This window comes from Cyrtonyx montezumae, unplaced genomic scaffold (assembly GCF_038088225.1).
Source record: "Cyrtonyx montezumae isolate F1298 unplaced genomic scaffold, pur_monq_1.0 scaffold_25, whole genome shotgun sequence".
In the NCBI taxonomy this organism is placed as follows: domain Eukaryota; kingdom Metazoa; phylum Chordata; class Aves; order Galliformes; family Odontophoridae; genus Cyrtonyx; species Cyrtonyx montezumae.
The window spans coordinates 3,716,633-3,733,787 of record NW_027071992.1 but is presented as its reverse complement, the minus strand read 5'-3'; the positions used below and the strand labels follow the sequence as shown (position 1 = coordinate 3,733,787).

Below are 17,155 nucleotides of genomic sequence, written 5' to 3'. Positions count from 1 at the left end.
TACTATGTGTATGGTTTGGTCAAACCAGAAAACCACGCCTTCAAGTCACTTCAACACTAAATTATTTACAGTCTCTAGTAAAAGCATGCTCTTACCAATGTAGTTCTTGGATACTGCCACTTCTCTTACTTCAATGTGCACTGAACCTCTTGGAATTTGAATCACTTCCATGTAGCCTATGAGAAAAAAAGGTATAATTTTTCACACTATACTATATTAGTAATGAAATTAACCATTAATAAATTGTTTACAACTAAAAACTACTAGGAGGCATGGGATTCAAATGTACTTGAACATTTCATTCCATGTGATATAAATGATTTCAGAGATCTAATGATTTCATACATGAATTCAAGTGGTAGCAAAAATGCAATACGAATTTACGAAATTCTTTTTTTTAAAACGCTAACAAAGTACTTTCATCAGGGTATCACAAGTAACTAATGCATAAAATGTTCACAGCATCATAGGATAATTCAGGTTGGAAAGGACCTCAGACAGTCATTTAGTCCAACTTGCTGCAAGTACGATTCACTAGGAGATAAGACAACATTAGTCAGTGCCTTATGTACAGCGTCAAGAAAAACACAAAAAACCAAAAAATAGAAATCATATAACTCTTTTGGATGGCTGAACCACTGCTGGACAATTGGGGAAAATGTTTTTCCTTCCATTCAGGTAATGTCTTTGTTTGCTTGTTTGTTTGTTTAACAGCCACTCTCTCTGTTTCTTTCATCATGTCTCTACTACTATGAACAGCCTCTTTCTGTCTCCACATTGATTTCCTCATAGGTTTTGGAAGGCTGATACCAGGTCCCCATGAACTTCTTCAGGCAAAACAAGTCAAATTCCTTCAACCTCTTATCAAAAAGTGGTTGTTTCAGCATATAGTCATCTTAGTAGCCCTTCACTGACTTGAATTTACTCCAATGCAACAATCCTTTTACTACATTTCAGAATCCAAAACTGCCTAGAGATGCAGGATTAATAAAACTGACACTGCTAACACTAGTATTGCTTTTTTTAAGCTATATTTTCAGCTAATTGTCCATACACATTCACTAAGTTCTTAATAACATTAACTTAAGCAACTCCTTTGGATCCTTTCCATTCTAAAATTTCAAGTATAGTCATATACATGATTATAAATATCACATTCCACTATGCACATTAAAATCATTTAAATAATTTTTTACCAAAGCACTATAACAAAAATAAATAAATAAATAAATCATTTCTTATTAAGTGCTTTTAAGATCATAAAAGCTAAGTATTCAGTAATGAAGGACATTGTTGAATTTGACATAAATCCAAATGAATACATTAAAATGAAACAATTAGGCAAAAGGAGTCAGAGTGAGTGACCGGCAGCAATGTCATGGTGGAAATTAGTGAAGCATTGTTTTTCATTCAACAGCTATCATAATGCAATAACAACATAGATATAAATATGCATACCTCCTCTGGGCAACGAATCATTGAAGAAACCTTCAATAGCCTCACATGTACTCCCATCTCCTCCACAGACACGACATCTATCTTCCTTAGCATCAGACCCCAAAATATTATCACAGCCTACATGCTAAGAAAAAATATTTAACAAGATGATGGTTTTTTGCACCTTTATCTTCACTGTTTACTAAAACACCTCACTCAAGTTTAACATACTTAGTTCTTTTTATCTACTCTATTTCTGATACCTTGCATTCTCCATTGATACAGATATCCAGTGAGTCAGCATTGCACTGAGTCCCATCTATTACTGCAGGAGCACGTTCAGTGTAAAAATTATAACCTTCTGCCAAGCAGTTTAATGCACATGGTTTAACCCCACCTGAACAACAAAAGTGAAGAAAAGAAATAACAGAGTTCCTGAAGAAATAGTATATTTGCATAAGTAGATCCAAAATTGATATTATATATATTACAATATTTTTCACATGCAGCATAGACAATTTATTTTATTTTGCATTATTGATTTATTTATTTGACTCTTCCTTTTTGCAAAAAGGATTATTTCTTTCAGTAAGATATAGCAAGGTTGCATGTCTACAAAAGTATCCTGTTATGTTAACCTAACATTAACGATTACTGAACAATTTAAAAAGATAACATTTCAGCAGCATTTGACAAACAGGAACAAGAAAAGAATGTTGTTCTAGAAATAAATCAGGGTGAATTTCAAGAACAACATCAGACTATATCAAATACAACTTTTGTCTACAAGAAATATACTACAACTCAGATCAAAAGATCACTGTGGTCACTTCTAGGCTTTTCAACTATAACAAAAATACAAATAAAACCATTCAATATAAAAACAAAAGGGAAAAATTTACTTGTTCAGAGTTTAGAATAGAAAAAAAATAATCAAAGGATGACTTACTAACTTAGAACAATGACTAAAATGCATCTACACTTGATTAAACTGTTCTAAAGAGAAAAAGAAATTATAATTCTCTGTCCTACCTCAAAAACACACTTTTTATTTTACAGTACAATAATACAAAAGTCCTATTTTTAAAGTAACCTTCAGAGACTCTGTGATGCTTTTTCCCCTTTCTCCATTTCCCTGTACTCTCAACATAATTAAGGAAAATTTTATTGAGAAGTTTAGACTAAACTTGTCACAGTAGCATCAAATTAACTTACAGATAAGCTATGTAATCTCTAGCTCTATCACATCTGCAAGTGAAAAACAGCTTTTTTTTTAACATAGAGAATAATGTTCTCAAGCTTTTCTCACATTAAAAAGAAAAAAAAACACACCTTTGCTAGATGAGTCAGGGCTCTTCAATAAGATTTTTAGCAGCTGACAAAAGGTTTGGAAACTTAACTTAGGTTACCATATCTTCATCAAAAAATTCTATTTAGATACACTACTTCCTGTATAAAATTTAAACATTTTTGGATACTTCACATATTATAATGTTTTTGCAAAGCATTACCTCCAGTGTAGGGTTTCCAGTTATAATATTTTCCACGAAAAGGCATATTGTCAAAGTCTGCACATTGTTTTTCTCGAAAGTCACGGGCCCCTGCAGGACATGGCTAAAAGAATACAAACGAAAATACAAGTTTATTCCTTCTGAATTACCAAAACAAAACAAATAAAACAAAAAGTCTGTATTACAAATAAAGTCATCCAGAAGACTAGGAGGTGGTTCTTTGCTTTGTCTTGTGGCTCTGATTTTGACACTTCCTTTATTTCTTTCTAATTCAAGTGTCTATTTTGAAAACTTCAGCTGGCATGAAGTAATTGAATTAATTTAAACAAAGGTATGTGTTGTAACAGTTTCCATAAAACCAGACAAAAAAAATCATGTCAAACTATGCTTCATAATCTATCAGCTACCTCCTTATAAACACACACACAAAAAACAACTGTAAAATTTACAGTCATTCTGGTAAGAGCTTTTGCCTCAACTATGCTATATGAAGCATGTGTACTGACATTTGTTCTTAAGATATTAAGAAATTATAACACTTTCTACAGATCTGCAGACTGTTATCACCTTTGCTTACTTGCAGCTTTGAAAAAAACACTGCATTAAAGCCAAGAATGAGACTAGATACCACATTTGGTCCTGACTGTAAGCAATAATTAAGACATAAAAACTGCTTATATTTAAGTTTTCCCTACTACAGATTTCCAATTACAAAACTTCTTATTTCAGGAGAAACTGAATTGTGATTTCTTGGCTAATTTTTCATGATCAAGTTAAAGATAAAAATGATGACTGTGAACACATCAAGAATTCACGGAGCATGTTAAATATTGGTATCAAAGTTTAAGTAGCAGGCTACAATTTCAAGCACCATCAGACAAAGTATTTGAAATATAGATTGAAATCATTTTTAGACTGAAAAATTGTTTGACCGAAATCAGAGTTGTGAATAAACATTTTATGAGCAACTGAAAAGTTCATTTTATGGGAATTTTACTAGTTTTCCTACATATATCTAAGTCAGCTAGCACTATTTAGGAATTTCAAATGCATTCAAATGAAATGGTCTATACAAACATGCATGCTAAAAAATCTACTGCACAATACAAATATTAAAAATAATAATTTTTATATTAATCAAGCTCCTAACGTAGCCAGCTCATTGCACTACAATTAACAAACCACAAAAGTTTTCTCCAATTTTGAACATAAATGAAAACATTGGATACTAGAGTATTACAATTTTAAACTGTCTATAAATCTCTTCTATCTCCATGTAATTAAAAATATATTTTTTGCTTAAATGCACTTACTCATTAAAAATTTATTGTTAGTTCTTTAATTCAAGTGCTTCATATCATAATAATGAGAACAAAAATATTTGTAAAAATACTTGAAGTAAAAATAAAAATAAAAATAATATATTGATGACAATCATATTTGCTTCTTCATCTCTTATTCTTCAAACAGAAGAAGGAACCCTCCTGATCAACTGCAGAGTCTGGAGTCAAATTTAATCTATACTTGTCAATACCCACTACTCTTCAGTCCCACATGCTTAGATACTAATTTGCATGGCTATTATTCTGCCCGCAAAGTTAACTTTCCAAGTTGATTAAATTCCACTGGATGAATTGGACACCATGAAAGCCTTTTCATGAATAACGGTATTGAAATATTTTAAGATGTTGTCTTATTTCTCCTTTAATAGTGATACTGGATGTATTTTGAGGCAACATTACAAATTTCAATAATAATCTAATGATGGATAACAGCATATACTCAGCAACTCTGTGGATAATAGACGAGATGAGTGGCTGATAACAAGTGTCATGCTAGTACACAGATACATTTGAAGAGGCTTGAAAATGTGTTCACAGCAACCTCAGCAAGTTCAGTCAAAGAGAAACCCAGTCATACATCCAGTGAGCAATATCCCCGTGAACCAGTTACATCCTTGTGGCCTTGCCGACAAAAACGAGCTCTACAAAAAGGATCTGGAAGTCACAGTCAAGGAGAATAAAATGAAACAATGTACTCTTACCACAATAAAGGCTAACAGTACCCTAGGCTGCATTAGGACAAGTACTGCCGGGGTGACGACCTTTCTCACTTTTCTGCACTGGTAAGGCAAAGATATGCCAAAAGTCAGGTGACTTTTGAATATCTCCCATTCGTGGAGATATTCAAAAGTCACCTGAGTCATGATGGTAGTAGTCCTGAGCAATCTTCTCAAGGTCTGTGCCAGAAAAAGGTTTGGGCCAGACAAGCACCCTCCAGAGGCCCCTTTCAATCTCAGTCATTCCATGACTGTAAAAGCAAAGGCTTTTATTTTGATTATTCAGTTTCTACCACAATTTAAACTGCTAATATCACTGCTTTCTCTTTCTTAAAGATAGCTTTGGCAGTCTGACAGAAAAACAGCTACGCACACTTAAATGCTTAGCCTGGAATCTCACTCCTCCCCTGAACAACAGACAAGGTTGGCAATACCTGGGAACAGTTAAAAGAACCAGGGGAGCAAAGCTACTCATCCTGAGACAAAACCATGGCCACTAAATAAATGCTCTATTCTGAGAATGTTATGTACAGTGAGACTGTCTAGGAAATCAGATTTCTAGTGGCTTTTCCATTGACAAATAGGGTTGAAGACTTCCTGAAAGAAACAGACACATAAGGAGCATCTCTTTACTTTCCACAGTGATAAGACCTAACAATTACTACAGCACAACAGCTGACTCTTTCCAATAAAATTTTACTTTTTAAGCAGAATCTCTGATGATGATGAAGGGGATCACAGCCACAACTTTACTCAAGACACGCTGTGGAAGGACTACAGTTGTCATAGTTATGTCTTTTCATCATACTTCATTAAGTCATATTAATCTATCCAAATAAGTATTTTTTGTATCCATGACACACTGTGTCCTTTCAGAACTGATTCCACAACATAGGAAGAATTTCAACCACAGTATTAGAAAGTCTGGAAAAGCTTTAAATCACTGTGGTAACTCAAGATATAGAAGAATGAAAGTGATCAATCGGAATGTTATTCCTTCTAGGTGGAGCAGATAATGAACCAGTAACAGAATGGGAGAAAATGCTACCAGAGACATCTTATCAATTATGTTTGATAAAAAAGAAAACTTAAAATGCCTTGAAAGCAGACATTCTAACCTTCTTTGGAAAACCTGATGGACTCCAGATTTTACTTAAAAAATAAGATCATCCCTGAAGAGAGTCATTCAGTATCAAAAAGATGTATGATGTCAAAGGCTTCAATATCAAACATTTTAATCATTATTATACCAGATGCTTTTTGTTTGTAGGGAAACTAGCTTTGGCTACACTTGACTACTAAAATGTGCCCACTTTTAAAACCAGAGGTCTTTCAGCTATGACCTGCAATAGCAGATAATGGAAAAACAATGGCTTTCCAATTTCCAGTGCTAGCTACTTAATAATCTGAAGTAACTGGAGAAAATTTAGTTAACACACACTGGTACTACTCAGAGCTGTTGAGTTTTAATGGTTAAGAATACAGCTGAAGATTCTCATTATCAGAGGAAGTATCATAGACAGTACCATGATAATGTTTTTAGTTTCTTGACATTCTGTCCTGTTTTTGGTAATCCTGCAGATTAAATTGTGATTTCCTATACTGCAACTAATTTGAAGTAATTTCAAATGTAATATACTGATGATATCAAAGCTTGTCTGTAACCTAGTGTCTTTGGGTCCAAAAACATGCATTCATCAATCCATGATTTGATGACCTATCCATGATTTGGTGCAGTAAAATAAATTTCCATTTCAGTGGCTAAGTATTTAATGCCAAATATTGAAAAATGATAGCTCATATCTTCAGGATCTCGCTCTTCATCCTAACAATCAATTTTAACATTCTCAAGAATGAACTGAATCTAGCTTTGAAGCACATTCAGTAAAGTTTTTAGGCAAAAAAGTAAAAGTTCTTTACTGCTAAAGATTGTAGCCACCAAACTAAAAAGAACAGAATTCTGTACTCTGAATAAAGAAAAATAGAATTGATAGTTAGATAGAATAGTTTAACAACTGACAACAAATCATTGAACCAATGCTGACCCAACAGCAAACATCTTATCTTAAGAAATCTGTTTATCTTGGAGCTTCACGTCAGACAGACTTCTGAAATTGACTAGGTTTCCTATTAGCAAAGGATTACATCAGAAGATGAGAAAAAAAGCCAGGAGGTGACACTTGAAAGTTTGTCCTAAGATATAGCACCTCACATGCAAGCATCTTAGGAAAAAAAAAAAAAAGGCTTGAAAATATTATTAAAGCAATGAACTGTATCTATGAATGAACGCATGTATAAAAAAAAAGCAAACAAAAACTGTTTGCCTACATTCTTCTGTGAGAAAAGACTAAAGAAGAAGAATCCTTGAAAGGTACACATATAACTTTACTTTTATGAAAATAAAGCATTTACATAACCTGTAAGCAAAACATTGTATTGCATTTAAAAGATAAGGAGTCTTTTAAAGTCTTACATGTTTATCAGCTTAAGTTTCAAATCCTTTATATATTTCAAATCACCTACAATTAGTTTAACTGGTGTACTGCTTCTTGCAAGTAAGTGGTTGGTGGTAGAAAATACAATACTGATGACAGTGTTCTTTCTATCACCTTTTGTTTCTAAATTCATTAACTAATGTTCTCTTCTGCTGAACTCAATGTTTCCATTAGCAGATGCCTTTTGAGTTAAGAAGTCATATATGGCTTTGGAAGTCTTTGATGAAAAATATGCCTAGTAGGAGTGTGTGTGCTGTTTCCAAAGAATGAAAATGGTCAAAAGAAAGGGCAACAGAACTAACTCATCTTTAGAAGAAAAATGAAGTCAAAGTGAGTTTTTTTTGTTAATGAACGGTAGGAGCTTTAGGGAGTGTTACATTTAAAATTACATATGGGCAATGAGTGTTGACACTGCAAAAAACTTCAAGAGAAAAGATGTACTAACAAAGCATTTTTCATAAAAATAATGACAGATTTGCATGCTTTTAATGCTTACATTAATCAAACATACCATTCCATTAAAAATGTCAAGCACTAAGGACTGTAATAAATCTTGAAACAAAATCTACTAGTCTCAGCAATTCTTAGTTATTTAGAACCCTAAAGTTTACTATAAAAGAAATGGACTACAGTTGTCAAAACCATTAAGATACTAAATTTAAATTTCTGTAAGTTACAATATGTTTATGCAATGAAAAAGCATGCCCTTCCCTCCCCCTCCTCCCCCCCTTCTCCCCTCCCCCGCATTCAAGGTTTGTTTTTAAAGCTTAGACAGTGACACTTATGGTTTCTTTTCCAACTTCTTGTTTAAATTATTGAAATTTGACCATAGGTAGGAAATAAACACTCTGGACTACAGGATTATAACTTTAAAAGATTTAGATAACTTGGAGCAGTGTTTTGAAATAAAGAAATGGATGCAAATTATAACATTTGGATTTCGACTAAACAAGCGTACAAACTCAACCTGAGGAGTGATCTCCTAAATGTTAACTCCTCAGAAAGAGATCTGGGTGCTGTGAATCAATACGGGCTGGATAAATGCTGTCACTGTTTTAAGAAAAATGAACACAATACTGAAAGTTATAAATGGAATCTCATCACTAAGATAGTACACATAGTTCTAAGCGGTACTTAGTTTTGAAAGGAACTGTCAAAAAACCTGTGCAGAGTTTGACTACCACACTACAAGGAAACACACACTACTGGAATGTCATACCTAATTAGCAGAGAGACTATCTAGTATAAAAAGATAAGAGGAGAAATTACAGTAGTCTACAAACAGAGGAAAGGCTGTCACAGAGGAAACGTTCTTCTAAATCACACCTGGAACAAAGACTCTTAAAGGATAGAAAAATGTGCTATATTTTAGGAAAATGTTTCTGAGAAGTACAGATTCTAATGCAGATTCTAAAAAGCATATGGAGAACTAGCCTGAAAAGTTCTGAAAGAGTTAAAGAATGCAGTATAGTTTTTTTAATAATCTTAAGACTATGCAAACAAATTGAAATGGTGCTAAAGTAAAAATGAATAGTATTTGAAACTGGGCAAATAAAATACAGCTTGTCTGGTATCAAACCAAAATAAGCAGAGAAATTGATACTGACTTGACTGATACAGGATTAAAAGAAAGATATATAATACAGACCAGTGTTTTGTACAAGAATATTGTAACGTGTTAGCAGCTACAACTTTCTACATTTCCTGGTGCAATAAAAGAACAAAACAATACTCCTGGTTTTAATAAGCCATGTAGCAGTAGAGCACTGCATCCCAATTAAAAACCAAACCAAATATTTACCAGTTCAGTAAAGTATGTTACACTTGTTAGTTACTGATTTGCAACAGACAAAGAATTTCAATAAGGAATCATTACTTAGCCAGTGAATTCGATTCACTGTTGAATTTCCTATCAAAACAGAAACATGTTCAGCCTCATTGAACACTTTTGTTTTTGAACTGGATCTATAAAAAACAGGATATTTTCCAATTTCACAAGAGCCAGCTATATGAAAAATAAAATGATGGTAAATTAATTACAGAGCACCATCAGGCAAGATAAGATTAATTCAAATGAAAATTGCACCAAGACACCAAACACAGCTGATCTTTTGAAATCTACTGAAAATGTAAGACAGTCACGCTTTTATATTAGTGTAGTTTTGAGGGTAGTAGGACATGAAACAACTCATACTGGACAAGAAGCTGTGTTTCAGACTGTCTTACAACACTATGGTAAAAAGGCCTAGCATAGTTCTTGGATGTGTGAACAAAGCAGCTGTGATGCGGAGTATGGAACTGGTTTTGAATCTGAAAATTCGTAATACAGTTCAACAATGAGAATAAAGTTCATGTGAAAAACTCATGTATGCAGAGATAATGCATGAAAATTAACAATGTTCACAACAACAAGGTATTTTAAAGGAAACAATATTAATTATTGTATTTTTAATTAAGTATTGTATTTTTTCCTGAACTGTATCCAAATATAAACAGGTGAGATAACAACATTAGATACACAAATTTCTTGTTTTGAGAAGAAAACTAAGTTGAATTTGAAGCTGAAAAATGATGGAAGTCAGCTTTTTGTTTGTGTTGCTACTACATTAGAAATTTTTTAGTGAATTGCTTTACTGTTATGTACTTTTCTCATTCCATTTTGTTCAATTTTTTACTTATTTGAATTCGTAATTTTTATTCCTAATTTGATTTTAAATATTTGCACACTGCCTCACTTCCTTCCTCAGTGTTAGTTCATTACTTGGTGGGTTGAACCAAAAATGAATGATCACTCTGGTAACACAAGAACCAACATGTTCGTGATGGTAAAGCAATGTGGTTATGTTGGAAGAAATACGTTTTCACAGAATGTCAAAGAGGACTGTAAGCATTGAAAGTTGTATAGATATAAAAAGCAGGTCTAGAAGTAGGGGGATAGTTGAGGATAGTTCAATTTGTTAAGTTTAAACAATATACAGATAAAATGTGAGCTTCAAGAAATCTTTCAACACCCAGCTTCTGGAAACTTCTCAGGAAGGAAATGTCATGCTTGGCTCCTATAATTCTGTAGTTTTTCCTTAAACACTTGTTATTAACTACTGTTGAGAGACACTAGGCTAGACAGAACTTCAGTTCAATGTATAATGGGACTCCCTACACTCCTCGTTCACCTTAAACCTGAATGCTCAGCTTGAACTTGAACTGGGTGTTAATAGTGGAAGGCAGCAGTTGGGCACTCAACTGAGATGGGGATCTCAACATTTACAAAGCTCATGGGGTGTCCACTCTAAAGAGGAGCCCAACGGGACTACTTGCCAATGAAGTGTTGAATTCACAGCCTTTGTGAAGTGGAAAAAAATGCATAAATGCATCTGTTGCTGATAAAATTATAAACAGAGCTTTACAAGGGACAAAATTTACTTACATCAGTATTGCAGGAGCGGTATCTCTTCCTTTCTCCAAGACAATATTTGCCTCCACCTGAAGGCCTGGAAAAAGATGTTTTATATGTTAGTTTACATTTCAGTATAAACACATGTTCATGAGATATTTATTAGCATAGCACATAAGATATACATTGGTTGCTCTGAAAGTAATGCCTCCTATTCTTTTCAATGGAAGCAACAACAGATTAAAAAAAAGAACAGTAACACTGTCTGATAGAGCAAATTCCTAAGCACTCTTTTTCAACATAGTCATCACCATTAGGTAAGCATTTTTGCCAATAATGAACAAAGAAGAGTCAGCAGGATGCACTAAAAAAAAATCTGCGTGGCTGACTGGAACAATGATGCGATGAAGGAAATTGTCACCTTCAGTGATGATGTGATCAAGGAAACCGCCATGCTAAGCCTCTTATTGGTTCATTAGGTCCTGAAAGATTTGCATACAGTGTTCTTCCTGTTCTTGTGTGAGCATCTGTGGGAACCACCTGGCACAAATCTATGAACATTCCAACATTACCACCATTGTTCACAATGCACTGAATCCAATACTGAACTCCACGTATAGTTCCCTTTTTGTAACTGGCCAGTTTTCACAGATGAGCTGATCAAGTTACTCTTAACTTCATGGTGTGATAGCTGTGCGTGACTGTCCGGAACAGGGCTCATCTTTCACATCGCTGTCACCACTGCTGAAACACACCACCCACCACCCCACTGTTCTCACATCCACTGTCTGGTCTCCATAAATATTCAGAAGTGTCAATGAATGTCAGTAGGAGACACTTTTTCCACATGGATAGAATGGAGGAATACAGCGACATGCTTTTGCTCTTCCATACAGACTTCCATATCAGATGCCACTTTGTCAGACTGCCCGTCTGCTGCCATCTGTCACATGGCAACAACATGTGATGGAATACTGGCAGGAAGGTTCAATCTCTACTGCCATACCACCAACATCTGCGTCTGACATCATGGGCCAATATAAAAAAAAAGGAAGGCATTAGTTTTGGAGCAGCCCTCATAAGTTATAACATGCAAAGATAAATTACATTCCGTTTTTAAGGCAAGACTTTAAAATATTTTTATTATTAAGAATCGTAGCACTGACTTGAATGACAGCAGATGCAAGACAGTACTTGGTGTTTAAAATCTTCATTCACAGTATTCATGTACTTTGTAGGGATTTCAAGCAACACAGTGTAGCTGTATTTTGAACATATTAAAAAGGTTTTGCATTTAATTATTCTTTTCCTTAAACAACCTACTCACATTCTCATATTACTCTCTTAAAAATAACAGAATGAAGGAACTGCCTGCAAAATTTTGGAGTCAGTAGCAAAGACTGCATTTTCAAGAATCTGATTCTGATTTCAATTAAGCAGTATGAAATCTGAAGAAACTCCAGAGTAAGCAGGTTTCTATTAGTGTGATTAAGACGCTGGCTCTTAAATTCCTAGATTGTTCAAGGACCTTATCTATCTTCCACAGAGGTCAAATAATAATTAACATTGACTTTAGTGGAAGATTAATCAGCCATCAGATCTTTGGCTCATACCTTGAGAGGAGAAATGAAAAACACTTGGTGTTCATTTTATAATAAAGGAATAGAAGAACTTTCAGTTAAAAAGTTAATCAATACTATTTTCTTGTTATAGGTATTTAACCAGGAATCCTAATGAACCAAAGGGAATTTTTTCCTAATGCAGACATTAGAATAAATTAAAAAAAAAATTGCATATGCTTGCTTCTCTACTAAGCATTTACTGTCTACTTATCTTTCAACAAAACAGACATACATGGAGATAGGAGTAGCTAAAAATCTTACAATATTAATCATGGTTCAAGCAAACATTTCACTAACATTTTTACAGTGTTATGGAAAAAATAATGTGCTTATTATATTGTTCTCTCAGTGATGTCTGACATGTTACCTATGAGCAAATAGCATTCTGAATCTTTTCAACAAGTAGTAGTAAATTCCAGATTTGACTAACAATAACAGATAATAATAGAAAGTAAAAAAATAACTTTAAGTAGCATTAATGTCACATCATGGTGTATTTCTTACAGACCATTATAGAAAGCTGAAGTATAGCCTGGGTTGCAAAATTTGGGTACAAGAAATACAGAACGTTAAGTGTACTAAGACAAGAAGGTACAACAGGAATGAAAGAAGTCACAGAAGAAATTTTCATGAATGAAATGTGATATTTCCTAGAAAAAGTGATCTTAAAGGCTAACAATCATGGATGGAGATAGTAGTCCTAGAAGTTAAGTATGGGGTTGGAAGTAGAGATCACAGGTCATGACAAGAATGAAGTATTAAGTAATAAATCTACTACAGAGAGTTATAGCTGCAATGAAATAACCCAAACAGGACAAGGAGAAACAGAAAAAGAGTGGTGACTTATTCAGCAAAGAACAGCAAGGGAAGTAAGCATTCTTCATCTGAGAATTACTAGTGTCAGAGAAAGGCACGTACATGACAGACCTCTGCAACAGTGCTCAGGACATTGGGAAGCAGACAGATGCTTCTACAAGGTGATATACAGAACAGACCAAGCTGTAGTGGAGATGATGGCCCCTCTTAAGAGAGAATAAATGGACCAATAGGGAACAGTGGCAAGGAGAGAAGTAGCTCAATTGTTTTAAGATTCAGGGGGAAATCAAAACTACGTTGAATGTGACAGAACATAAATGTATTGTATGCTATGTAATATTACTAATTATAGTTTATATGTAAACCACTGAATGCAAAAAAAAGTGTTGGAAAAAGTGTTGCTTTTTTAATAATAACTGTCAATAGTTATATTCTAGACTAACACCAGAGATAACATGGATGAAGAAGAAATTTAAATCTTAATTTAAATATACTGTGTATAAAACAAAGTTGAAAAATTGCTCTAGTCACTACTAGATATAATTCCACCATTCTATATACTACATACATAATAGATAAATTAAAAAAAGTTATAAGTATGTCAAGCGAGCTTCTCCAGTTTAACTGTTTCTGTTTGCTATTTTGAAGACAAATGCTGGCAAACTAGCAAAACATTTTTACAGATAACATGTGAAACCACAGTTCTGAATAAGTTCCAACTGTGTCTTTTTGTTGGCTCCGGCTTACTTTAGCTACTTACGCTGGACTGTCACAGTGTCTTATTGATGAGGAGACTCCTCCACCGCAGGTCCTGCTGCACTCTCCCCATATTGACCACGGACCCCAGTCTCCATCTATACTCTGGGGCCAAGTGCCAAAAGGTACACACTCTCCTTGATAACACCACTGAAAGATTTCACACACACACAAAAAAAAAACCAAACACAAAATTAACTTTCAGGCTGACAGATATCAGGACAGAAAAATATAAAGGTTAGGCAATGACCAATTATAGGCATCAGCACTCTCTGAACAGATAACAGGACTAATAGTTTACTTAATCTAGCGATGTTTAGACATTGGTAAGGGCATGTGTGATTTGTTAATTGTCTTCACTAAGCTCTGAATCCTAAGTCCCATACACACACCAGGAGTTTAAGCAAGCTTAAAAAAGAATACTTTCTTATTCTATTATATATCCTCTCTAATGTTTCAGATTAAGGGAACCATCAAGTAGAAGCTGTATTAAATTTAAACACTAAGACAAATTTCTGGAATTAGTTTAGTTTAGTTTAGCTCCAATTAGTTTAATTTAGCTCCAATTAACAATTCATATAGAAGCTTCATTATGCAAAATGAAATATTTTCCCCAACAGTAATTTAGAGAAAGTATTCTTCTACATTAAAAAAAAAATCTAGACAAAATTACAATAGAAGAATCTGTTGCAGTACTTCCTCTATAGTAATGTTACAGACATAACAAAAGTAGTGCCAAGGCATGAGACATGGTACAAAAAAATCACTGTAACTGCTCCTTTGTTCAGGGGCAGAACAAACAACATGCTTTTATCATGTAATACTGTTACTTACACTGGTTATTAAAAATGACAGAGAATTCAAATAAAATGATAATTGTGAAAGTAAGTTCATCATTTTCTAAGTCAGCAAATTTATTACACCATTCAGAAATCACCCATGAGCTACAGTTTGATTCACACGCTAGTTTAGCACAGAAAGCCTAAAACAGTTCAATTAGATGAATCGTAACCACTGTTATTGCATCCAGCAACAGAACAAACAGATTATTGCCTCTAGAATAAAATGTCCCGAATCTGCACATTTCAGTTCCAAAAGGTAGGCATTTGTAGTGCCTTGAAGTTCCATAACAGATACAATAGTGAAACTTTCCAGAACAAAACTGAGCTAACTTAGAATCAAAGAATCATAGAATCACCAAGGTTGGAAAAGAACTACAAGATCATCCAGTCCACCTGTCTACCTATCATCGAGAGTTCTCACTAAACACACAATGTCTAAATGTTCCTTGAATAACTACAGGTTCTGTGACTCCACCACCTTCTTGGACAGCCCATTCCAGCACCTGACCACTCTTTTGGAGAAGTACTTCCTAATATTCGGTCTGAATCTCCCCTGGTGCAACGTGAAGCCATTCCCTCGTGTCCAATCACTAGTTACATGAGAGAAAGAGGCCAACCCCAACCTCACTACAACCTCCTTTCAGGTAGTTATATTGAGCAATTAGGTCTCCCCTGAGCTTCCCCGTCTCCAGACTAAACAATCCCAGCTCCTTCAGCTGCTCCTCATAAGACATGTGCTTCTGATCCTTCACCAGTTTTGTTGCCCTTCTCTGGCCATGCTCCAGGGCCTCAATGTCTTTCCTGCAGTGGGGGGGCCCAAAACTGAACACAGTACTTCAGAACTTCTGTGTCCAAAATCAGAAATATGAATTTGATAGAAAGTACTGAGACATACACTGAAAACACAGTGAAAGAGATATACTTGTGTTCAGACCATAAATGGTATAGTAAGACTCAATGTGGAGTTTAATTGGTTCAGCAAAACCAAGTTTTCTCTTCTCATCCTCAAGTTCATCTAAAGGCTCAGTCCCAGCAGTGTGGCATGAGTAAAACAAGTAAATGTAGCCACTAGCATTGACCTGAATTACTTTGGATTTTTATGATACTGATTGAAAATACAATATAATAATAATTAATAATAGTAATAAATGTTTGATACTAATAAGGATTATATACAGTGTTAGTAAATGAAAATTAACAAAAATCTTTAGGTTTTCATTAGAAATTTATCTTCGAATATAAAGTACTTTAATTGTCAAGCATGTCAGAAGGCCTATGAATGCACATCTAAAGAATGAAGAGTAAAACAGTTATGTTAATAATAAATTTTGTAGCTTATCAACAGCAAATACAACTGGATACAAAGTAGTTTTTCATACAAACACATGCTACCATTTAAGATTAATAAATGTGAAAACTAACACTGTTATTCTTTCCACATCAACTGTTTTTTCTCTCAATACATTTTAATTATCATATTGTCTAAATTACACAATATATATTATGCTATTTATTCTATATTTTATAGTTTCATTAGTTTCTTTTTATATGTTTTATGCCTGCACAGCCTCAAGGCTTTCTCTGTTTCTCACTTTGCCCCCCCAGGAGGTACACTAATTAGCGGGCAAGAGACTAGACAGGGACAGAGCCAGGACAGCTAACCTGAAACAGCAAAAGTATATGCCATACAATGTAGAACATCATATTCTGCAACAAAAGTGGAATCATGCTCAGCAATAACACCGCTGTGGTCCTTTGATGGCACTTAGTGCTTAGAGACTGGCTGTCTCGTGTTTGTTTACATTTCCTGTTGTTGGTTTTTTTTACCACCTTTATTTTGTAAACTGCCTTAATCTCAGCAGATGAGTTTTTCTCACTTTTACCCTCCTGGTTCTCTCCCTAGTCCTGATGTGGGGGAATGAGAAGAAACTGGTTGGGAGCTTAGCTATCACCCAGGGTCATATCATCATATTATGATGATTTAGTGAAAAAAACACAAAACAATAGGACACAAAGTTTCACAAAGCTGTTCTGAGTAAAAGAGGGTTTACTCTCCTTGCAGTTCTAAACTTAAAAGTTTATAATTTCTGCCAGTAAGCAGGCAATTAGCAGAGAAAAATACTCATAATATGGAGATGCTTTTAAAATCAAGACTGTCACTGAATGTCAGGAAAACACATAATGCAGTTCATGTAGTGAATATAAACTTTCCTCAGTGACAATGTT

General features: G+C 34.3%; 1 protein-coding gene across 2 annotated transcripts in view; it reads right to left on the bottom strand.

Annotated features, from left to right (window-relative positions):
• Window positions 1–17,155, bottom strand: part of ADAMTS6 (ADAM metallopeptidase with thrombospondin type 1 motif 6) — a 154,086-nt gene that overhangs the window by 36,974 nt on the left and 99,957 nt on the right. For both annotated transcript variants that reach the window (XM_065739775.1, XM_065739776.1), the window contains 6 exons: window positions 14,092–14,237; window positions 10,927–10,990; window positions 2,949–3,051; window positions 1,701–1,834; window positions 1,459–1,582; window positions 96–176 (listed from right to left, as the gene is read on the bottom strand). In XM_065739775.1, coding sequence (XP_065595847.1) covers window positions 96–176; window positions 1,459–1,582; window positions 1,701–1,834; window positions 2,949–3,051; window positions 10,927–10,990; window positions 14,092–14,237 — 652 coding nt within the window. The remainder of the gene's footprint in view (window positions 1–95; window positions 177–1,458; window positions 1,583–1,700; window positions 1,835–2,948; window positions 3,052–10,926; window positions 10,991–14,091; window positions 14,238–17,155) is intronic.